Source organism: Helicoverpa armigera, chromosome 25 (assembly GCF_030705265.1).
Source record: "Helicoverpa armigera isolate CAAS_96S chromosome 25, ASM3070526v1, whole genome shotgun sequence".
Lineage (NCBI taxonomy): Eukaryota > Metazoa > Arthropoda > Insecta > Lepidoptera > Noctuidae > Helicoverpa > Helicoverpa armigera.
In genome coordinates, this window is record NC_087144.1 from 5,813,115 (window position 1) to 5,838,209 (window position 25,095).

Genomic DNA, 25,095 nt, shown 5'->3' on the forward strand with positions numbered 1-25,095 from the left:
AATACCAAAGATGCTGAAAGGGTTTAGTCTGAGGTGGTTGAAATTCACTGGTTGTCAAAGCCCATTTTATTTTAGGGAGAGAACATTTGCACTAATTGGACACAAACCTACTTATGAAGTAAGATTGTAAAGCCACTTGTGGGTGTTTGTCAGGTCCACACATTTATATGTACTCAGGCAAAAACTGTAACAAATTCTAATGAATGAAACAATAACAAAATATCAATAGCAATCAGTTTGACAATTAGCCCACTTAAACAAATCGGCGCGTTACGTTGGAAATCTTGTAAAATGGCAGCCGAAGTGTTGCCCAAGCGGTGTAATATGAAGCGAAATTGCATTATAATTAGTTTATGCGCGCTTTCTAAACGTTGCTAACCCTAATAAATTTTGTTACTGACTTCTGTGTAGTAGGGAAATGCGATTTTTCTTTTGTTGTTTGTGTTTTAGCGGTGTTATGTATGTCTGTGATGTCTATGGGTGTTTCACGGGAGTCTCGTCAATGTATCTGAACTTAGGTACGCTGTTTTGAAAATCCTGATAATCAATCTTATTTTTTTTTTACTTATTTTTAAATTTAAATGAAGGTAAATCACGGGCTTTATTTTATCGCTATTAAAAGAGGTCATTGTATTAAATTTAGAGTTAATCCCAGACTCTTGAATACCTGTAGTCATATTCGTCATCGACAATTGACGCACTCCAACCTAGCCTTTTTCCGCGACGCGTCTCAACCAAAATAACTGGTCACCCCATCAATCAGACATCCTGCTAAATATCTTCAAATGCCAACAGTAATTAATGACTAATTAGCTACAAACGTACATCAGATTGACAGCAGTTTTTGCTCAAGGCATTGTGTTTTCAAACCATAGACCATCGGCGGAGGGGCGCCATTTTTTACAAGTTTCCATAGAGAATCAGTTATGCGTTTATGGTAATTCTTTACGGTTTACGCAACTGTTCCATTGTTTGAAGACCTTGATGATTAAGTTCTTTTTTGGTGTTGTATCTCATTTGGTGTGCAAGGGTGTTGATAGCTCATCAAAGTATTTTGCATTTTTGAACCTCTGTCTGACAGTTATTGACAGGTTAACTACCTTAATATAAGAGTAAAGGGCTTATTACACTTTACTAAATTCAGTCGTCTAATTAGGTTTGTCTAATTAGGTTTCTAAATAATTTAATGAAACCTACCTTCCTAAATGCGATTACATTTGACTGAATTTAGTGACTGAATCATTTAGACGACTGAATTTAGTCAAGTGTAATAAGCCCTTTAGGGAAATTCCCTTATACACACAACAATCAGATAAACGATGATTGTGGTAAAAAATACACCTACAACTAAGTACATCGTGTCATTTTCCGGGAACTTGCAAAGTCTTCCGTAGTTTCTAACCTTCTTACAATTCCTAAAACCTTTAACCATGATCATTTATTATGGTTTAGCATGGACTTTGATACCATCTAATCATATTCTATAAAACTCCGTATCCACGAAAACATCTTCTTCTCGAAAAAGTTTGTCCCTTCAAGTTTTTATAATCTACTAAACAAGCCTATTTTTTTCCTGTTTTAACCTCTTCTTCACTGGAAACTGTACATACGATTTTGGACATGAGATTTGCAAGAATCCACACAAATTGACGCACAGATTTTTTTAGTTTAGTTTTCTGAGAAAGCAGTCACATTTGATGTTTGCTTGTTGTCCTAAAGATGATATGACGATATGTGACGCACACGAATGTTCCTTCTAATCTACTCGGTCTATCAAACAGTAACAAAGTACAAGCGAACATTTGTAAAATGTCCGCGAAACTGCAAGCTTTGTACGCGAACACATAAGCAGTAGACTCGCGCTATTAGCACAGTTTAGATATATTCTCTTGTAAACAGTTGTGAAGCTACATACTAACGTTCGTAACAATGTCATTTAAACACGCATGTGCTTGATGAACGACACTCAATATGTACTGACAGCACCGATAAAATCTCGTCGATGCACATGTGTGTGTGAAAGACATTGTTGCGAATGTTAGTACAGTCAACTTCAGGTCAGTGGTAACAGTTTTATAGGAAAACCATCCTTATTACTTTTGAGTTAAGGTGCATGACAGTTACCACTTATGTGCGGTCTACCGCACGTAGCTTCACAACTGTTTACAAGAGAATATATCTACACTGTGCTATTAGCGTACACATTTTTGTTCGCGAACAGTTTTGGTAGAATCTAACAGCTAACAAGGGTAAGATGAATGAAGGTATATAATTCATTAGTCATATTGTTATGTTATGAAGTTTTGACTTGATTGACGTAGGTAAATGTAAGTTTTCTTAGAAGCTTTGTATGTTTGTTATTCTTTGGTAAACTTTTCTAGTGTGTTTATTTTTTTGATGTTTGACATGATGATGATGTTAATAATGGTCCTTTTTTGAACTGATATTTAATTAATCTCAATCAAAGTCAAACTTTTTGAACCATTGTCTAATCTTTAAACAAATATTAAACGTTCGGAAGTTCGTGAAATTGGTTGGTCTTGAGTGTCCTCTGAACATTTTTGGCAGTCGTTAGTAGTCTAGAGCCAGAAAGGCTGTTAACCAGTTTTGCCAATGGTTATCGGGTTGCCCGCGTAACTAGAAGCCGACCCCAACATTATTGGGAAAAGTCTATTCGATGTTTCATAAATACATTTATATTTCCTATTAATGTACTTCTTGACAAATGCAACCAATATTTTAAAGGGTAAATAGCTCGACAGTCACCTCATTCCTACCAAAATGAGGAAAGAGGCCTGTAATATTTTATACACGCATTGCAGTGTTTTGCCTGAGGCGTTAATGTCAACACATTTGTTGTAGCTATTAGTAGGGCCTATTGCATTACATAATGTACTTATGTAAGTTATTTGTTCTTTTGTTTTATGTTTCTTAGAGGTCAATGACCTATTATCAGTAGAATACGTATTTATTTTTAAGTCGGCTAGAGACTTACTTTTTTATGTGACGATTTTATTATATGACGATATGACCCCGTTCCTTTTCCTTTCTAAATCTTAAAATATAGTAACGCTAAATACTGCATTTAAATACATATTTCTTAAAACGTAAAAATTTATATAATAAATTAAACGTTGCATTTCTTGTGGCGGTTTCCGCGATGCGTTTCATAAACTTTGTAGTTTACAAAATCTTTGAGTGATGTCTGCTGCAATTCTGTCTAAAATTTTAAAGTATAGTTTTATGCGTCTCCGTTAATTTTATAACTATATTGCACTGTATTTATTCATTTCTTTTTTTATTTTCAGGTAAGTGTCAAATCGGTTACCTACGTCTGCATTTGCGAAGTTGCAAATATTTGAAAGAATCCTACAAGGCTGAGTATAGCGTTTCTCTTTAGACATCTTTATTTCATTTAAATACTTTATCTTTACGTAAATAAAAGCTGGCAATTTTTTTGATACACTAAAGAAAACTCTTAACATTTCTGATTGAACTTTTATTTTCACAAAAATAATTCCAACTTTCGAATGTTTTGATGCTTTGTAGTAAATTTTTAGTTTTAATGTAGACTCTATAATTTTATATTTTGTCATATTATTTTAAGTGTGGTATGTAATATATTTTTTCTTCAATTCTGACTTGTATATGGCATGGTACAACAATGGATAAATTCAATAAGGAAGTTGTTAATGCCGTGATCCGCATGACTTAGCAGATCAAATGGTTTTTGTTGGAAGACGATGGGTGGGCTACTGTAAGTTAAGCTTGGAATATAAAAACCCTTAAAAACTACTTTGTAAATAAGGGAAAAACTGTAATAATATTATAGAGATGAAGAGTTAAGTTGGTTGGTTGCAGCCCCGGATCTTCAATTTTTTTTAGGCGGGGCAAAAACTGGAAAATGCCGCCCCGCATACCTACTTATGTTTATTTTCACCAATGAAAGTCACTTTTTTTGTTGGTAAAGGACTTAAAAAAATGTGTCCAAATCATTGTAGGCTCAAACTGTTGGCCAAGTTATGAAAGTCGAGACAGATGAATGTACACAAAAAAAAAGTTAATAAGTTTTAAAAAGCGCTGTAAAGCAACAAGTAGTCGGAAGCGCATTTAACATTGCGCGAGCGAAGCGAGCGCGAAATTTTTTGAGCCTATGACACAAAATTACCTGATCAAGTACATTGTCAAGTAACGAATTTTTTAAAGATATTTGTTTGAAGACTTACAAATTAAACTTTGAATTATGTACAAATAAAAATAAACCGTGATTAGAGCGAATGCCATTTGTGTTCATTGATTCGGGCGTCAATAAAGATAATAAACCATCAGAAAAATAGCACACACATTGTCATTTAGCCGCGAGCGTAGCGAGCGAGAATTTTTTCATTTAGTTGGAGGATGTTAAAAGTGAAAAATAATCTAAATGATCAATTAAAAAGTATCGTAATACGATGGAACTTCCTTATCAAACGGGTGTAATTTCATCGAAATTTCCTGGAGATGGGGCGTCCCGCGGCGCCCCTGAGACCGAGGCGCCCGGGTTATTCGTACACAGTGCCGGTTTTAACTCTACCAGTGCCCTGGGCGAGACATATATGTAGTTGTCGACTGCGCGAGCGAAGCGAGCGCGAATTTTTTATATTGTTACCAAGTCAAAGCAAAAATTACGTAAAATTTAACCCAATCGTACATAAGTTATTGCTTGTTGGTGAATGCAAAAACACGGGGACATGGCTTCTGATTGCGCGCGCGAAATTTTTTGTTATATTTTAGAACTCAAAACAAAATTACTTAAAATGTAGCCCAAACGTACATACCTCTTTGTTGGTGTTGGCGCCTATGTATTAAAATTTTGGGACTTAAAGTAGTACCGTAAATAAGGAAACTAGAAGTCACTTTCTTATTAATAAAAGAACTTAAAAACGACGCTACCTTTATACCTTTTTGAAAAATAAAAACAACTGTAAAGTGAAGCAAGCCCGAAAGGCTTGCTTCACTTTTTTCACTACGAAAATTTTTGAGTTTTGGGACTATATCCGGCGCCCTGGGCCGTCGCCCAACCGCGCCCTACCCTAAAACCGCTACTGTTCGCACAACTGCACCAAACTGCACCATAGGTTAAGACGGCCCTGTAGGTAACTATTATGGTAATCTGTGATGTAGGATTTAAAATCAGGCAGCCGCCTGATTTTGCCGCCCCCTGAATTTGCCGCCCGGGGCATGGGCCCCGGCTTGCCCCCCCCTAGATCCGGGGCTGGTTGGTTGAATACGGTAACAGAGATTTAACTGTATCAATTTGAAATATTCTTTTAATATAAGATTAGGCATCTTGATCATAATAATCAGAAAGACTAAAAGCTATGTTTTACCAGTTTTACTAGTGGATTTTCTGTGAACTTTTCCATACCGAAACATAGGGTATTTTAAATTAAATATTGTCTTGAGTTTCTTTCTTTATTTAAACCTCAGTGTGTGGTCAAAATCTTAACTTGTAAGCTAACCCAAAAATAAAATTATCAGTGCAAACTTTTTGTTCAAAAACTTTTTTCTGACATATTTTATTCGGTATACTTGTGCCCTTTTTGTGTTGGCATTTCAGAAACGACCTAATACGATTTGCGTTTTAAATTCGAAGGGTTACTTCGCTGTAGGTCTCACTTACTAAGCAACAAGTTTATTAAGACCATGGAGAACTAAATGACTAGCGGAGGTGCTATAACGGAAAATCGCCTAAGAAAGTAGCGCGCCAAAATGTGGGTGAAGGGGGGACGAGAAACGTTACTTACGCCCTTATACGGCATCTTTGGACCCGACAATTTTTTATACCAAAATAGTTCACAGATGTCTCAAAGAACCCGAACGCTCACATTTTGGTCATGCACACCGAACGAATTTAACCTAGAATAAGGCGCCTGGCCTACAATCTTGGCGAATCTTGGCATCTCCGCTCAGCTTTCTGTACTCCGTGATTAAGACATTGGGTATTTTATCGCGCGCTCAATGCAAATTTTGGCTTCGTAATTATATATTTTAATTTATTCACTTTTATCTTTGTGTAAAATAATTAGAATATGTTGCATTCTGTGTGGGGGCCCTTTATTTAATGGTATGTAAGTGAGTCAGTGGTATTTCCATGACAGCTTGATATTAAAAGCTTTTGATCTAAGTATCAGAAAATTCAATCTTTATACTTTGACTTGCTCTTGGCCCCATTGGCGTTAATGGATGTCTTGTTTTGCTAAGTCAGCATTTTATATTCATTGATTAAATAATATAGCAAAAGTGGTTCTAATAAATTCTGAATTAATTACCTAATAGGTGGTTTGTTGAAGTAAAGTAAATAATGTGTTTTTATACATACCAGGATATAATTCGCGCCAAAATCCTGTGACATTTGTCATAATTGTAACCAATATGGCGTCTTCTCACGTTCTGTCAAAAATCCCTTAAAATTTAACGAATTATCACCATTAATTATCCAGATTGAACGTCTAAGATAACTTTAAAGCTTTTTTTTTATATTCGCACTGTTTGTTAATTGAAAAACGGATACTAATACGAAAACTAATATCAAAGTTGAAACAAAAAAGTTTGTTTTGACAAATTGTTTGGCGATGGTTATCACCATAGAGGCAGACTTGTCAGGATGTAGACGTGTATGATTTATTTTATTGTCTCTGGTTGTTGATGCATTAAGTATCTGTTAGTCATAATTATGATGAAAAACTCATCATCCTTTAGGTGAATATAAAGACAACATCTGAGGTTGTTAAACGTACCTATTCAAAAGTTACTTATACAAATAAAATATAGGGTGTAGTCTCCGACAAAAGACAGGTATTCAAGTTCTTTTACACATAATGACGTTGCTTTGTAACAGCAAATATGTTGTGGTAAAAACACAGCGTTTATGTAAATTCGCAGAAAAGTTATGAAGTATAAGTTTAATGCCTCATAACAAATGTCGTAATAAAGAAAAGGTAAAATAACCTTTGTTTCGAACAACGAAAAATTTTCAAACAACTTTTAGCGGTAAAACTTTCAGTAATTTTACACCAACTGTTGTGAAATTACTGTCAATTTTTTACACCAAATTGCAGTGCCTAAATTGATATTTAGATTTGCAATAATAAGTTTAGCTGAAATAATAACAGTTTACAAATCCGTCGACAACGAAATTAAGTAACTCGTTCCCCTCAATAAAGTGGAAAGATTCGTGCGGAACAAACAATATGGCCGAGTTTTCCTTTCATTCTCATTCACGGTTTATTTCATTCACTTGAAGGCCCATTTCATTCGATTTGTTTATGACTCGTTCACTTTGTTCCGCCTCTAAACCATTGACAATAGGCCATTTACGAGCACATGATAATTTTGACAGCTGATAACTTTAATTCAAGGTCGAATTGAAATATAATTTAATATTAAATTGACTTTATAAAATTCGCATTGATTTTTTTTTCAAAATTATATCTTTGTATTAAAATGACTTAAAACTTCAACAATAGTTTTGTTTGTTTTTGATATCGTTACTTCCTGTAAAATTATGTCACTTCATGGAACTCGTTTCAAAATGTCAAATACACACAAGTCTATGATTTGTTTAAAAAAACATTATAAATAAATATTTTGTCAGTTTAAAGTTATGGTGACGGTAATATCTGACGAATTGAAGGTCGAATGCGTTAGTGACCTTAAATATAACTAATTTTAGTTTACTTTTAGTTTTAAACCGCGAACATTAACTTTCACTTGTAAATTCACAAAATTGGTTTGTGTGCCCATATTTATCTACGAACGCTTAAACTTTATTGCTTCCCCATTCATGAGAAATAGTTTATGTATAAATATTGCATGAAACAATTTATATAGGTAGTATAACTTATTACATTTTTTATGTAATTGCCTTAAAGTTCACACAGTAAGGCCAACCTTTTCAACAAACAATATACCTAGTAGTTACACGACATGACAGATACATAGACAAAATGTTTCGCTTTTTTAAACATGACTCACGCTTTATCTCGATTTATCAAATCATCTCGATTAATAACGATTATCGATTCTAAAATCGGGCTCCCAGATGTTATTACATCGGGCCATGGCTACCGTGACCCTGGCCGTTGGCCCGCACATTTTTTACTGTCAAAAGACCGAATCGAATCAACACTTTTTCGCCCCCCACTGTTCGAGCACTCATTACAGGTTTGTTGACCCTTTGATAAAATCCCCAATGAGTTTGCTTAACAGAAAACTGTTCATCCCGTTATACAATAATGGAGGTGACACAAAATTCATTAAGCCTCCGCCATATTTACTTTATTCCGCGCCATTTTTGTTTTTTTTTTTGTAAGCGTCGAGTGTGCAAAGGAACGTTCCATACAGCTTAATTTAAATTTAATACTTTATAGCAGAATGATGATAGGAATTTATGATTGGTACAAAATGTTATGCTGTGTGATTACTGTGTTGCCGCGTTTTAAACTGTTATCTTGAATGGCGAGGATTTTGTCGAAAGAGGTACGTTATCTTGTGGACATGTTAATCCTTTTTTTATAATAATGTATTTTATGTTGCGTGCGCTGTTGGATGTTACGCCGACTTGCGGTTACTGGGGGATTTTCCAGGATTACTTCTTCAAGTTTTGTTTATTACAAGATGTCCTGTGTTATTTGTCGCGTGTAATACGTAGGCTTTTAAGAAAGTCTTAAATATTTTATAAAGTTCATCCAATTTTGTTTCAGCCAAGTTCAGTAGGTTTAACAAGGCTTTAATAAAAGATTTTGACTTTGACTTAGAGTTAATGTTTAAGCCTCGAAAGTTGCATCAGTTAAACAGACACAAACAAACAAACTTTCTTAGATAACGTATAAAATAAAGAAAGTACCACAAAGCTTTAGATTCCCCTCACAAAGCGAGCAAGGCAGCAGAATTTATAATAATCGATGGTCCGGACATGTGAAAACTTGGTCGTGTGGAGAATCCTTAATATTCGTTTGGTAAGAAGTTCACTTTCATACAGTTTTGTTGTCTATCTAGTGCGATTTGTAACTGTGTGAAAGTGCTCTTTGAAAAATGGGTTTCTTAGGGTTTTTACCTTATATTAGTTGTTGAATTATTCGAAGAATTAACCAAAAAGTTGCGTTGTATTACGACCCATAGACAGTTGATTGTAGAATTAATTTTAGGTGTAAGACAAAGTCTTAGCTCGTGTCTTTTTGTATGCGATAAACTCACAAATTACAGTAATTTTCAAGCGGTTTTCACTGATACACAATGTTTCACGAGGTAGGTTTCGGTAAACTACAACCATAACCCTGCAATTCGTTATTTCATATAAAATAAGGGGTCCTATAATGTCTCCTTAAGAGTTAAATCACTTGCTACCTACTTAATGTTTTCTTTGTAATAACGTTTTTAGTAAAATTTTGAGTAACGTCTTTCCAATCACCAATTAAGCTAATAAAACGCCTATTACTGCCATCCTTACCTCGTTATGCAAAGCCTGCATAAACAAAGTTACACACTCCACTGCTTTCTTCCAGTTCCTATCGGTGCAAACCGGTTTCAAACTATGCAAGAGCAATCGTAATCAACAGAATCGATTACGGATTACCTAAGTTTATTCGCACACTTCAGAATATCAGTCGGCCGACAGTTGCGCGATGTAAAATTTTTATTCGATCTGATACCTGCCAACAATATCTGGCCCTTATTATGTCCATCTCCAATCGCTGTCATTGAACATCCTTGGCAGTCGTTATGGGTAGTCAGAAGCCAGTATGTCTGACACCAGTCTACCAAGGGGTATTGGGTTGCCCGAGTAACTGGGTTGAGGAGGACAGACAGGCAGTCGCTCCTTGTAAAACACTGGTACTTAGCATCCGGTAAGACTGGAAGCTGACCCCAACATAGTTGGGTAAAGGATCGGGAGATGACGTTAGGGTGCGTCCACATCTGGCGAATGTGCCGCGAATGTGCAGCACGCGAGCCGATTGCGAGCTGTCTGCGAGCTGCGTGCGTGCAGTCACTGCAATAGTTTGGTGTGCCTCTTTAGCGCAACTCATGCAAGGCTCGTACAGAGCGCGCGAGCGGCGCGCGATCTGCGCGCAATCAGTTCTCGCCCTTACAGTTCCGTATATTGGCTCAGTACTATCGAAGATGTCAGACGTCGCGCGCCGCTCGCGTGCGGCGCTTAGGTCGCGCGCGAAATGCGCGCGGGCGGCGCAGAAGCGGCCCACGAACAAAAATGTACGCGCGCAGCTCGCGGGCAGGTCGCAAACGGCTCGCGAGCTGCACATTCGCGGCACATTCGCCAGATGTGGACGCACCCTTATGTGCATCTCCAATACATCTCCGTAATTATCAAGCACCCGATGCAACTATCGGCCGACTAAAAAGTCTGCAGTGTGGTACTCTAAGCTATATAATGCAATTTATTAGTAGTATTTATTATTTGTTAGCTTCATCAGGAGCGTCAATCATTTCTAAAAGTCTTTCTGCTGATCACGAGGGCAGAGGTCATAAGAGGTGTTGTGTAGGCATGTAAGAAGGTTCATTGAAATAATAATAGTAATTGTGTTTTTTGCAATCGACAGTTGATAGAAGACAGGTGTTTTGATGCCTGTATTTGTGATGATAATGTCAAATTGCGTATAATGAAGGACGGGTTATGAAAATTGACGAAGAGGAATATTTGGCCGCCATAGAGTTGGGTTTGGTCAGATTTTTAAATTAACGCAAACAACTTATTTGAAGAAAATATCAAAAAGTTTATTTTTTACGGGTGTGGAAAATAGGTGAATAGGGCCTTTCTCATAGGTATCAGTTTTCATAAAAGAATTTGCCCCTTCTAATGTCTACAATTTGATGCCACGCGCATGCCTAGTGAATGAAGTCACTGTCAGCTAACTTCGGAACGGCAAAGAGCGAAAAATTAAGACTATTGTAGCACTTTGCGCAAAATTCACCTTCTTGCTAAATTGCACTTTGTATGTTCACGTATCACGAAAATACGTTATATTCGCAATATCTTATTTGCTACTAAACATAGTTATTAGGTTTCAACTACTGGAATAATAATTGCAACATCCGATTTTGATTTCATTTGTAATTATAGTGTTTATCTGTGTTTATTTCTCATGAAACGTCTGAGTAATTCACACGTCTTCATTTAATTATTTTAGTTAGTAGTTCGTGGTTTATTGCTAGTTATTTGTACTGGTATAACAGGTATATTTATGTTATATTGGTTAAAATTAGCCATAGGTAGATTGTTATCGAATTTTCTTCCGTTGGAAAATTTTGTAATTTTTGGATGTTTTTTTAAGTAGGTAAACATTACAGTGCAAAAATGTCTCAAAACACTAGCACTGAATTTAATGTTTTCGATAAAAATATATAGAAATATTCAACTTGAGATGATCTAATTACATTTTCCACAACACATCTTATCCCTTTGATCACGCAACAAAACATATGGCTCTTAAACAAAGTCATCGTTTTTGAATCGCAATAAATTCGTTCCCCGGGATATCCACTTCGCTTCCTTGAAGGCCCGTTCATTTTTTAATCTCGTATAAATAATCGTCAAAGGAGTGTACATATACTTATGCCGGTTGTCATTCTGCCGGCCGACAAAGGTCTTATCAAGGAGGCCAATTAGCAGAAAATGTTTCGGCGCGAGAAACATGAAATGTACAGTCAACTGCACATTAGTGGTAACTGTCATGCACCTTAACTCAATAGTAATAAGTACGATTTTCTTATAAAACTATTACCACTGACCTGAAGTTGACTGTACCAAAGAAGATTATTTTTCGGCGTGCTTTATCCTTTATTGAATGCCGGCTTTCGGTGTTCAGGAAAGGATTAACGGATCGTTCTCGTATTTTATGGGATCAGGAAATATAAAGTTAACGTGTTACAAGAAGAAGTAAATATTACTTTATTATTACTGTAATTGCCGAGTGTTTTGGGCCTCAATAATGCCGAAAGTACTAAACTGTTTTGTGTCAATTGATACAAAAATGCCGCGAGATATTTTACGGGAACACATTTTTTTTACAACTTGCATCAAGTTAATCCTTCATTGATCCAAGAGATTTTTTAAAGTTCCCATTAGGGCCGTTCCCAATATGTTGGTTTACTTACTATACATAGGATTTTGACATAAGCCCTATACTATACATGTCAAAATGTGTACGTATGTTACCTATATGTCAAATTCCTATTTTTCGGAAGCAAATTAGTAGATCTAGATAGAATAATAATAATTATTCTTCCATTTTTAAATGTATTCTTTGTACCTTACTGTAAACTTCCTACCCGTTGACTGGTAGAGAATACCTTGTGCAATTGAGCCTGATTAGCATGTTTTTGTACATGAAGTAAGTACCATTTTTTTGTACATAAAGTATAAATAAATAAATATTGGGCATAGTCTGACAGACCTATACCTACAATTGTTATTCTAAATCCTTTTCGAAATTGAACTATAACCTACTAATTTTGACACTGCGTCTAGCGCGTTTACAAATCGTAGTAAGCTTAATGACAGTGCCATGTCATGAAGATTTGTGCGTAGGCGCAAGTTTTGACGATACATTATATTTGGTAATTGATATGTGTGTGAGTGTTGAATATGTAATTGAATATGGTGTTAATATTATGATGGCCTTTTAAGGATTATCCATTTATATAAAATTAATTGATTAATATTGTTTATTTTGAGATACATTTTCATATACCATCAGAATTATTAGATGTGTCTTTTTCGGCAGTCAGGTAATTAATAGTATTTATAAACAATTTGCATTATTCTTCGTTGTATATAAAATATTGTAATCTGGTAAAGAACAGATATTTTTATACCAGCATATACACTCATGCACCCATGCACCAGTAATAGATAAATTAAGTTTTATAACAAAATGCCTTTCTCAGCAATGGCGACTATGTTTAATTAACAACAATTAAAATATTTTATCTTGTGTAAAAACATTCTTTATGACAATTCACACACTTCACAATTCCATACACGCTTCCAAGTTATTTGTAGTTATTTTTATTGCAAAAATAGTTTGAAAAATAAATTGTCTATGTCCGTGTATGTTGTGTAAAACGTATGATAACTTGTCTGTGGAACTATTCAGTAATACTATGTACTAATATTATAAACGCGAAAGTTGTATGCATGTGTGTATGGTTTAACGCAAATACTGAAAAACTGAATGAGTTTTCATGAAACGTTGCAGTAATATCACGCACCAAACTTACCCTAATCTGAAGTTCTTATCCGCACCAAAAAACAAAAGAAGATCATACAAATATTTGAATTGAGAACCCTGCTTTTTGTGCAATCAGTTAACAAATCATTAACCAAAAAAAAAAACAATACTATTCAATACATTGCTAAAATAAAATGATTGGCCAAGAAACCCGCCGAAAATAAATCAAAATGTCAAATTGTTTTTTTTTTCTTCAAATAATAAGACGTCTTTATTTTTGTGCCATCAATTTGTTCGGCTAACATATAATTATCTCGTTATTTCCATGATTTAAAGGCAGAACAATCGTCTCGTCTCTAAATTGGTTATTTCGTAAAATCGGCCATTTTGTACGAAATGTCGTAACTAACGTTCACACGCTCTATGCAACGTTATTTTGTAATATTACTTATAACGCGGTTTCTTTTTTTTTTGTGGGTCTGTGCTCTCACTTGGATATTAGATATTAAATGGCCTTTATTTTAACTTTTTTGAAAATGGAAAGTGCCATTAAGAATGGATGCGAAATTCGAAAATAGTTTAAAAAAGGATTTAATCTAGGAAATTACTGGAAAATACCACAAATACCATTAATAGATGGGATTTAGATTATCATTACACAGAAATATAATACCAAGTTTATATCTTACTCTTCGATAGTGTATTTACTAGACTTGCTTGCTTTATCGTTTAAATGATTTTCATTTATAGAGAGAGATTTATTGAGATTCTATACACTACCTATATCAATAAGACAATCATAACAATATGATAAAGTTTAGTTTCTACCAAGTTCTATCGATTCTAAATAATTCTTAACACATACGTTTTTTTAATAAAAATACTATTCAACAACGATATTAATTCTACTGTAATTAATTTCGAATTCCGCTTCCTAGAATTAAAATAAAATACTGTCATGCGGTCCGGCAGTGGAGATTATGTTCATAATCATAGACAATGACATTCGCTCGTTTAATAAGTAGGTTCCATTTGTCGCATGTGCAATTCTATTTTCAAATTGATTATTTTTTTTTTTTTTTTGATAGTAAGGCTTGTGATTTTTTTTTTTGTTATTTGGCCTTTTTTGTAAGTTTAAATAAAGTATTTTATTTTGTTTTTTAAAGGTTTAGTTTCAATTGATATACAAATAAGGATTTAACTGGGAAATGATACATCAATAAACGTATTGTTTTTGCATTATATCCTAGAATTCCATAGATATCTATATGCTCCATGATTTCGAACTAGCTTGATGATTGCAGTTAAATGCCTATTTTTAGTAACAAAGTCAGTTCACTGCAACAAATATGTGACAATATCGACCAATAAATAACTAACATTATTTCGTTTCTAACTCCAAGGCGGTTCGGTTAATTAATTAAAACAAAACAAACATAAAATAATTATGTAATTATCAGTCAGAGGCGATTTCCTTAATTTTTGTTAGCGATTGCGTTAAAAACGCAACTGGTTATTTTTAGATCGATATCGAAATATTTTATAGTATTGTATCTGCTGTTACGTAGGCCTATGATTTGCATAAAGTTGAATATTAAAAAAATATATTAATCATCTCTAATAATAGTGTTTCTGCGCGTATTACAATATAATAAATCAAATTATAAACTTAATCATGTTTAAAAGATCAATATAAAGGTTGGGACCTAAAAATATCTTTACCTTTTATTAGGTCAATTTTCAGATAGTTAAAAAAAATAAGAAACAATCGCGCTAATATTGACCTATGAACTTTAACTATTTCGAACAATCCCGCAGCCCCAGCAAGCATAAGCGTGTGCCTCCTGATTTTCAAAACAGGAAAATTCAACAGATTTAAAAACCTCCACAGTTGTTACGATTGCATAGAATAAAACCATTATTTACCATGTTGAACAATCTACTAGTACTGTACACTCGTAAACACTCAAGTTTCGCAAGCCATAGACAATGCATTGCGGCGATAAAACTCAATGGTCCTACACCGACACATAAACGGTTATTTCAACTTAACGTCATATACACATGCATGTCAAAATGTTACGGTTTTACGATAAAATGTAAGTGTTTTGTGTTGGTAGTTCGATATTGAAGTAATCAATAGATGAATATATTTAAATTGCTAATATTTTAATATAGCTAGTATGTTGAAATTGATAATGTAAAATGGGTGAGGTTGAATGTTTGTCTATGAGAGATACCATTTGCAAGACAAGCCCTGCCCTATGAAATTGGGTCAATTCCATGACAATAAATACTACATTTTATTTAATTAATGAAAGTTGCAATATTATGGTTTTATAATATAAGCAGAACCCCATAAATTACCATGTCATTTTTTCAGCACTTATCGATATAAATACTCTTTCCTAAAGGTTACAACATTCCTCACAACGGAACAGTGTTGCCAATTAATAAAACATCTAAAAATAAACGGAATCGTACTCGCACGGCGAATTAATAAAATGTTATTACAAGAGTACAATAAAATCGCAATAATTTACGCCCATTGAAACCTGATGCAATATATTTCGGCCCTAAACACGCGAGTAATTGGACAAACGGTCTTCGCATGATTTATTCAGTCAGCCGCCATTTTGTTTGTATTTATGACGCTGCGTGTACCTTGCGACATTTTTGTCAGCACCGTTTTATAAGGAAAAGGGGGACTGTAAAATATGGCAGGTTCTTAATTTCGGGATTTTCTAGAATTTTCCGGACAAAGATCAGGCTTTTTCTTTAAAATTGTTATTTATGCTCGACAAGGACCATCACCAGTAGATACGATCATAGAAAAAAAATCGATTTAAGAACCTCTTCCTTTTTGGGAAGTCCGTCAAAAATTGAGCCAATCAGGACAGTATGTAGTATTTAAGGTGTAAGAAAAGGATCATATATTCTGAAAGACGAATAAACATCAACATTAAATAATTCGTCATTTTGTCCTCCGATTTTATGGAAGAACACACCATTATAAATTAATTTATGATTTACGCATGTCATATTAAAGTATTTGAGTTTTTTTGTGCTCGTTGAAGCGACTCGTTGAGAAATTCTTAAAGGTGAATGAATGTGATAAAAGGCCATCTTTATGACGTAAATCATTTTAAAATTAATGTTCATGTTTTTTTTTTATATGGTCACTTGTGATGGCTGGTTAAGCGTCAAAATTGAATTATTTTTTGTGACTCTTCAATGGTTATTTACTTATAAATATTTTATTTTATTGATGATTTTTTCTCATTTTTGAATCATAAATAAAATTGTGGTTGTAATAAAACATCATAATTTATGATTTGTTTATTCCAATAGTTTATTTCTATCTTTCTTTTATTACTTTGAAGTACCTACCTAAAATCATTAGCAAGTGTGGAAATAAAATCCGTAGAATCAGCTTCCACAGAATATATTGCTTAATAGAAAAATAAGCTCATGATTTGGCTAGAAACACCCATGTTCCTCCAAACTAAAATAAAGGAACTTAGTCCTGAATGAAATAGCAATTCAGACACCACAATGTCTGCAAATCTGTTCGCTACAAAGACAAAATGCCTCGTACCACAACCGGGCATTATATAATTCTCTAAAAGACAACTAACTTGGTTTATTTTCACCTGTCCGGGACCGGTCGGCCAATGCGGAAACATGTCCCGGGCGCGAACGTTGCTTTATTAATATTTCGCCGAGTCCGTTTCTGCGAAAAGACATTGTCCTTCTTGGAGCGACGACCTCAGATGTGACTTTTTGTTTGTTTATGGTCAGCCGCTGTTGGCGGGAAACAGGACATTTTTAATCTATGGTTTTGATTTTTTGTAAGTTTAAAAATGTAGGAGAAACTATTGTTTTCTCTTACTTTTTATTAAAGTAGACCTTCATATTAAAATGTTAAGTAAATTTTAATCTAATCTAAAAGACAAGGAAATTAATAATAAAATCTTAGGTGTCTATTTCACAATAAGGTCACTATAGCAATTTCAGCATTACGACCATAAACAATTTGTAAATTGGTTTTAGCCATAACTAATAAGTTTTTAATTGAAGCCTTCGACAATTTAGATTGCTAACAAAATAAATAAGATTAGATATAAATAAGAGATATTGTAAAGTGATTATTTTTAGGTTTATCAAATTGAAATAAATAACATTCAATCTCGAGTTTATTTACTTTTTGATCCTAAATAATATTGTTTTTTTAAGTATGGGTTATTCAATTACATGCTTAATTTATGTTAAAAGGCGTGATTCCCAGTCCCATAAACCATCATTTAGACTAGTATACCTATTCAAAGTTGTTTGTGTCTGGGAAGGTGGCCTTTTTGACATTGTATTTTAGTCAGTGAACCCTTATAAAGAAGATAAGTTAATCACATATATTTTGATCAATCAACTTTGACATTGATTTTTCCTTAAATGGTAGGGTCCTAGCATTCAGATAATATAACACGACAATCAGGAACGACGATCTCAACCAGAATGAAGTATGGGATCGGGAATAATGCACGCGACACCTTACTATATCTAACTATGTACTTGCACTTACATAGCTACGTATGTGTGTGTCCCTACAACCAGAATAATTCTGATAAATTACTAAAAAGTAAAACCGAAATCAATAATTAATCCTACGTCTGACAAATACTATGACTAAAACCAATTCAAAATCGTTCTACCGCGCGCACAAGCATACATACACACAGCTCCTTTTTTCAAAAGCGAACTTCCTTTTTTCAATTCGGTTAATTATAATCACAGGAGCCTATAAATAAATCTGTATAAAAATCTCTCAGTCACAGGACGCCAAGCTTCGCATTGTAAGCTATATCTGATGATGCTGAGGCCGTCACAATCGCCGCCAGCGATCGCCGCTCACTTCCGATCCTCTTGACACTTGATGTGTCAATCTAGTCACAAGCTGGGGTGTTAATTAAAATGTTTGATACGTAATATGTTGAAGTGATTGATTTTTTATTTGCGAAGCTTTTATATACCTTCTATCAAGTATAGTAAAGATTTTTTAGTTCCAATCGCCGATTTTTATGGCAAGTCGGTCCGTGGATGGGTGACCATCTTGTCATGACAAGTTCTATGTTTTGGAAGGAACGATAAGCTGGTGAGTGCCGGTTGTCATGGTTGCTCGGGTTAAGGAGGTCAGAAAGGCTCCATGACATGAAACACTGGTACTCAGCCGCATCTGGTTAGACTGGAACTGACCCCAAAATAGTTGGGAAATAGCTCGGCGAATGGGATATACCTATGACTTAGATCCAACTTAATAGTTTAGTTCGTCACTTCTATCAATTTCACGGCCAAGTTACCTCTATACTTAACGAATCTAAGTATCTCTTAACTTGTCAATGAAAATACAGACGAAATTGAATATTTTTCCTTCTATCACCGAGCAAAATACAGCCAGACAGTACGACGCCCTTAATTAAATAAAAAACCAGATACATATCTGCAAAAGTTCCCAGTAGATATCAACAATAACTACCTTGTACCCATTATGAGATAACAAGACGTAATAAGGACACAATTTCTTGACACCAAGTGTTATTTGCAAGCAGTATTTGAGATCGCAAGATACGTCCATATCGCTCGATCTACACTGTGGTACTGAGAATTTCTGCGGTGAAAACTGGCAACACAGGCGCGGTGATTTATTTGTATGGCAACACGGTCCTTGTAATGTTGTTGTGATTATGCAATGGTTTATTGTTTATGTTTAATATGTTATTGTATAAAGTTTTATTACAACTTGTTGGCAGAAACACTTAATTTTGGTTGAATGTTCCTTGATGCAATAGATAGCTAAAGCAGAGGTTGCACGTACTTTTCTCAAAAACCTAAGAAGATTGTATATAACCAGATTTTTATATAAAACAGCACTGAAACTTAGATATCAAAGCAAATATTCCATGTCTTCTTCTTCCTCCTGCCCTATTCCCAGTTTATTTGGGGTCGACACAATTTTTTTCTCGTACAATACTTTCCTTCAGCCATTATATGAATATAGGTACTACCTACCTTTATATGATAATATTGAAGTCTAGTTTTTCATGAGTTTTTATGTTGTTTCAGATTCACAATGGAGTCGACGCCGTACGTGTCGGCCCACTGGCTGTCCGCTTTCGTACTTCTCTGCTCATTCTTCTCCACACACACACTTGACACTAAGGTAAGTTACCATTTCATATAGAGCTTCTTTAATTAGAATTTTAAATATTCAGGGTGTTATAAAAGTCCCCTGGCCCTAGAAACAGTTAAAATACAATATTTTCATTCATTTGCAAAAATATCACATAGTGATTTTACATCTGATTAAAGACAGAAAAATGGTTGGGGTAATTCAAAATAATCTACATGAAGTTGAGTTTACATAACACCCAATTTATTACATTGCAAACAAGCTTTTAAAATTACAATTGTTCAAATTATATAAATTCACCTACTTTTCGAATGCGTAATATCCTTAAATAGGTGCCTCTCATGACCCAATAAGCATGAACACAAACGTGTTGAAATATATTGACATAATCTCCGGTTTAACAGATATTAGACAATAAATAACAAACGTATAAAATATTATGAAAAGTCATAAAAAGCTAACGAAATCGACGCTTGACATTCGAGTATTTAATCGTGATAAACAGTGTGTTCTGTACGAAATTTTGGCAAAACCGGATTTCTTTCTCTGTACCTCATTATACATGCAAATGTAATGTAAAATTATTAGTTGCCTGATGAGCCAAAACATGTCTCCATGCTAAATGCGAAATCGTTTTATAATAATTTCTGATCAAGTTTAGTGTTGGGATTCTTAAAATTGTAATTAAAAATCACATTTTATTTGGTTATTCGCAACCTCTTAGTTACAGACCCCAACGCGTTTATTAAACATCTTATTTTATAGATATGATCTATAAATATTCGCTAATTTTGAAGAACACCTGTAATTTTTTATATGTCGTAAAATTCTGATTGGCGGTCTGCAATGCCGCGTGCTGTGTTCTTTTTGCCTCGAAATTATCAAGCTAATTCTTAAAAATTCTTAATTAAATCAAATTGTGTCTTAAATACTTACAAGAATTATAGAGGATATGAAAACTCCATTGAAAAAGCGCGGGATGATTTGACAGCTGTCAAGGGCCAGCGGCCATGTTGGCAAAAGCGTGCAAAACACGTGACTTATCGGCTGCCGTGCAGTTGTTGGCGTAATACGGATTTTTTTCGGAAGTTATACGGCATTCCAGTGGCTCGCACGTACATACATAATTCATGTAGTTACCGCATTACTTTCACTGTATCTGTGGTATTAAAACGTTAGTTTTGCGAGATATTTCGCAAAACTACTAACTTCTTGTAGGTTATTTTCAAAAGAACCATAAATAGAGTATTTTATTTAATAATAAATGAGGGAACCGTTGATTTATTGTAAGTTTAAATGGCCACAAACCACAAAATTACGTTAACAGATGAGTTAGTTTTAGAATAGCGATACTTTCTGTTGGCCTTTTGACATTTGAGAGTCATCAACATATCGTTAATTCAACTTGATGTTTATTACTCACGTTTACGCCCATTTCACCAACATCTTAAACCTCCGTTTTTCTTAAAACAACCTTTACTTTGAAAATTGAACGTGAAAAATTGTAGTAAACCGTGGTTTTAAAATTAATGTTTATGTTGTTGGTGAACTTGAGCCTGAATCAATGAAAAAAGTTTGACATGACGCTATTGTCATTTGAAGATGTTTTGGACATTGTAACATTGATCGGTCGAACACCTTTTTAACGACTGATTGACCATTTTTTGTGATCAATCGAAGATGATTTTACTGGCAAAAAAATATGTGTTATTCACACCATTTTTTTCTCTAGGTATTTATTAAAATAAATATGTAGATGAAAATAAGAATGAAGTTTGTTTAAACGATGAGATGGTAAGATTTTAACAAAGATGCCTTCAGTATTAGTAGATTTAGAATATAATTTCAAATGTAAATATAATTAAAGTATGTATGTAAGACCAGACGCCTCCTAAATTCGTTTAACAATAATTACGACCGCCTTATTACTGTATAAACTAACATTGATCATTTTCTTCACCAATAGCTCTAGTTTTTGCTCAGATCCGCATCACTAGCGCTGAAGGCGATAACAGTTTCACATAATATAATTGTAACACATAACATTATATAAACTTGAGTAGATTCATTCATTATTATGAACCACTACCATCAATGAACATTATAAGATGTTCTATTTTTGCTATCCGAGTCCTATGTTATTTAGAATCAGCGACAATATTTACCAACAATATCTACAGATACTTTTATTTAGATCAACACATGAAAAGCAATAGGCATTACTTCATAATGTCCCTTTACCTTCATTCTCTACTGAATCATGATGCCCCTTTTACTTCAGTTATCTATCTACTACTATATTAACCTCATCATTTACAAATCACGTCTCTAACGTATTTACCACGCCTCTATTATATCATATTACTTTACTCGTAAACAGTCGAGAAGTCGGACAAAACCATACGAAGTCGTAAAGTCATAACAGTCGAACAACTGATAGTAAAGTCGGCATTTGGTGTCGAACCACGCCCCGTGATCGGTTTCATAAGCAACCGGTTGATAGTAATGTGACAACATTTATTGTTGCCAGTGTGTTCACACCTTTATTTTGTTGAGTCAGAGTTCTTGTTGGTTTTGACAATAAATAATCTAGGAGTATCAATCGTTATCGTAGAAAATCAATCCGGAAAGTTTTGCAGTATCTTTGTACCAAAAGGGAATTATTTCAATGTGGGATACCTACATCTAATAGATATAATTACAGTTATATACTTCGAACTCAAGGCAATAAAGTGTGAAAATTCCATGTAATATAATATACATGTCTGTTTCATCAAATCGTGTCTAAAATAGTGACAATTCAAAGTTTTACTTATCGATTTTGTCATCGATCAGGAAACAAACAAAGCTTTAGAACAAAACCAAAACTATGCAAATAAAGTCCATTATAAATCAGCAATATATTAGTTTCTAGGCAAAGAACAGATTAAGACGAACAACAGACCAGTATTGTTTAGACAAGATGAGTTTAAATAAGAAGTCTATCTGTATGGAATAGTAATTGAGAGCTATATATTTCACTGACATTAGAATAGATTTATTTGCATTGAATTTAACGTGGTATGCATAGGAAAGTGATTCCGTGTAGTTACTGCGCTTTTTGGCTCGAGATCAGGGAAATTCGACGAAACCAATAGCAAATATATCGACTTAATAGGGACGACCCTAAGCTCGTGTAACATTGAATAGCGGAATTAACAATGACCTTTGACATAGGTAATCACAATTAATACAAATACATTTAGTTATATAACACCAATATTATCTTTTTCATTAATTTATATCATTATAAACAAGCAAATGTATATAATTTTGAAGTTATTAGTATTAATTTGAGAATAATACATTTGTTTTGATATACATATTAAAATGGCATGCCGCAAGGTACAATACCGGGTCATGCGTGGTAATAAGTCAGAACAGAGTTTCTCAGTATTGGAATCCAGATTTTATTTTGTAAGTAATGGCGGAAATGTAACTTGTTACAGTTATTTATAACGATCAGCCACAAGACCAGTAAAGCGACAATTTCTCATAAAATTTTCTTGTTCCTTTGAAATATCTCAACAATCGACAAGATCTATTCGGTTTTATAATTGAATCGATTAGCGTCTTCCGTTTGCTAATTGGTGTAGGTTCGATTCCTGTTATTAGCAATGACGGAGTTGCATTGATCGGAAGTCTGTAGATATTAATTTTGTTGACTTTGCACCGCAATTTTCGTTCATATTACTAAACTACCTGTATTTATGACTCGATGTGGCAGTATGACATTTTGTATGGTAATTGATTTTTGAAGGTGAAAATGAATGTTGGGAAATCGATTTTATGTACCTGTCTGTGCTGGCCCTTTGTTTGGTAAGTGCTGACCAAGGTTATAGATGATGGCACGATAGGTTTTTTTAACAATGAATACCTCCATTCATATTGTTGCATTTCATTCCATCGCTGACATTCTACAGCTGTCAAAAAAAATGCTGTCTGACAAGAAACTGCCTGCAACTGAAACCTCATTGCACAACATCTTACTCATCAGAAACTGCCCTTCATGAAGGGTCACCTCTTTTTCGAAACCACAAGTTCATCTTGACATTTTCTTGATAATTGCAAGTAGGTACTCTTCGATTAATTTGAAAAAATCGTTACACTGTAGGTTTTAAATCAATCGTGATGTCGTATGGTGACCCAGATCTGTACAAGTTTTTTGTATGGTTTTACGTAACTCTCTCATCGTTCATCGTGGCCTTATTCGGGTAAAAGGCCATATGTGTGAACGTATTGGGTGCAGTAAGAATCTCGTGTGTGGTTTGAGATATAACTGGATTTGGGTCCAAGGAATTTGGTTTAGAGAGGATCATTGACTAATGATGAAGTTTTCTAATAAAAAGAGATGTTATATCTGCTATTTTTAGGCTTATATTGTTACAAGGAAAAAATAGAGTATTTCTTGTAGTTATAATTTGTGCTCTGCATAAAATGATTGTATATGTAAGCTACAAAAAAAGCTCATACATCATTGCTGTGGTTACTCCTCTATAACTTATAAGTCCACTGCCATAATTCATTTAAATATTGACAGCCCAATGCCCGCAGAAAATATTGCAGGAGCTGTACCAAATCACCACTGGAAATTGAACCTTATTGCTTTAAACATAGGGTTGTTAATTTCTGGTTTTGCCACACACGAATCAAAGGGCCGGATCGTAAAGTTGAAGGACAATACTTTCCTTGACTTTTGTTTGTGTGAAGTCATTCTCATGAGACTTATTAAGGCTTTCAATAAGTTATTGCTTCAACACTGGCCTTATTGAATTTCCATTCATGCTGTGTATAAAACCAATGCTCTGTATGTCGCGAATCAAATGTAACCAAAAATTATGTATGCTTATATTATAAAGCTGAAGAGGAACAGGAACTGGCGGTTCAATTTGAAAAAAAAAGATAGCATATTTATCGCGGGAGTCTATAGGCTTTTTATCCGAATCCACGAAGGTGTTCCCAAGGGTCGCAGATATACAGTAACAGAAATTTTAAGACTGTCTAATCAGGGGTAGATGAATATAATGAATTCCCTTTATGAAGTACGATACCACAACCTTTTACATGTGTAGATATCTCTACAAGAGACAAGAGAGTCATACGATTTTTTGTACCCAATCGATGTAATTTATACAAAAAAGTTCCAAAGCAGTATTTCGTGATTAATCAGAGTGATCCATCTCACTACATAAGGATTAAAAACTAAAAGAAACACTATTTACATTTTGTTCCAGCAAAAGATGAGTCAGAATTTATTTATATTTTTTTCTCGTTACCATAGCAACCGAAGTTACTATGCTAAAGATTATGTATGAACAAAAAATAATAACAAATGTAGTTGAATTATGAATTATTAATGAGGCTCTTACTATAATGGGAGTACTTGAAGATATGAATGGATCCGAAGAGATTATAACTCTAAAATGATTTAATACTAAGTTAGAAGGAAGGTGGGCTCTTATGAATAAAATATATGGTTTTAATATGAGTTTGAGATCGTTCAGTGACCTGAGAGAGTAGTTAGAAGACATGCCTTGTTTAGAGATGTCAAAAGTTGCAGTTGCCCGGTTTAGTCTTTGACTAGCTTCCACCGGCGGTTTTCAGCTGCGTACCGTTGAACGAATCACGTACACCAATAACAAG

At 34.3% G+C, this 25,095-nt stretch overlaps 1 protein-coding gene across 5 annotated transcripts in view; it reads left to right on the forward strand.

Annotated features, from left to right (window-relative positions):
- The window catches only part of LOC110381445 (A disintegrin and metalloproteinase with thrombospondin motifs like), a 154,309-nt gene that overhangs the window by 42,238 nt on the left and 86,976 nt on the right, over window positions 1-25,095 (forward strand). For all 5 annotated transcript variants that reach the window (XM_064041361.1, XM_064041360.1, XM_064041359.1 and 2 more), the window contains exon 2: window positions 19,347-19,443. In XM_064041361.1, coding sequence (XP_063897431.1) covers window positions 19,354-19,443 — 90 coding nt within the window. In that variant the 5' untranslated portion in view covers window positions 19,347-19,353. The remainder of the gene's footprint in view (window positions 1-19,346; window positions 19,444-25,095) is intronic.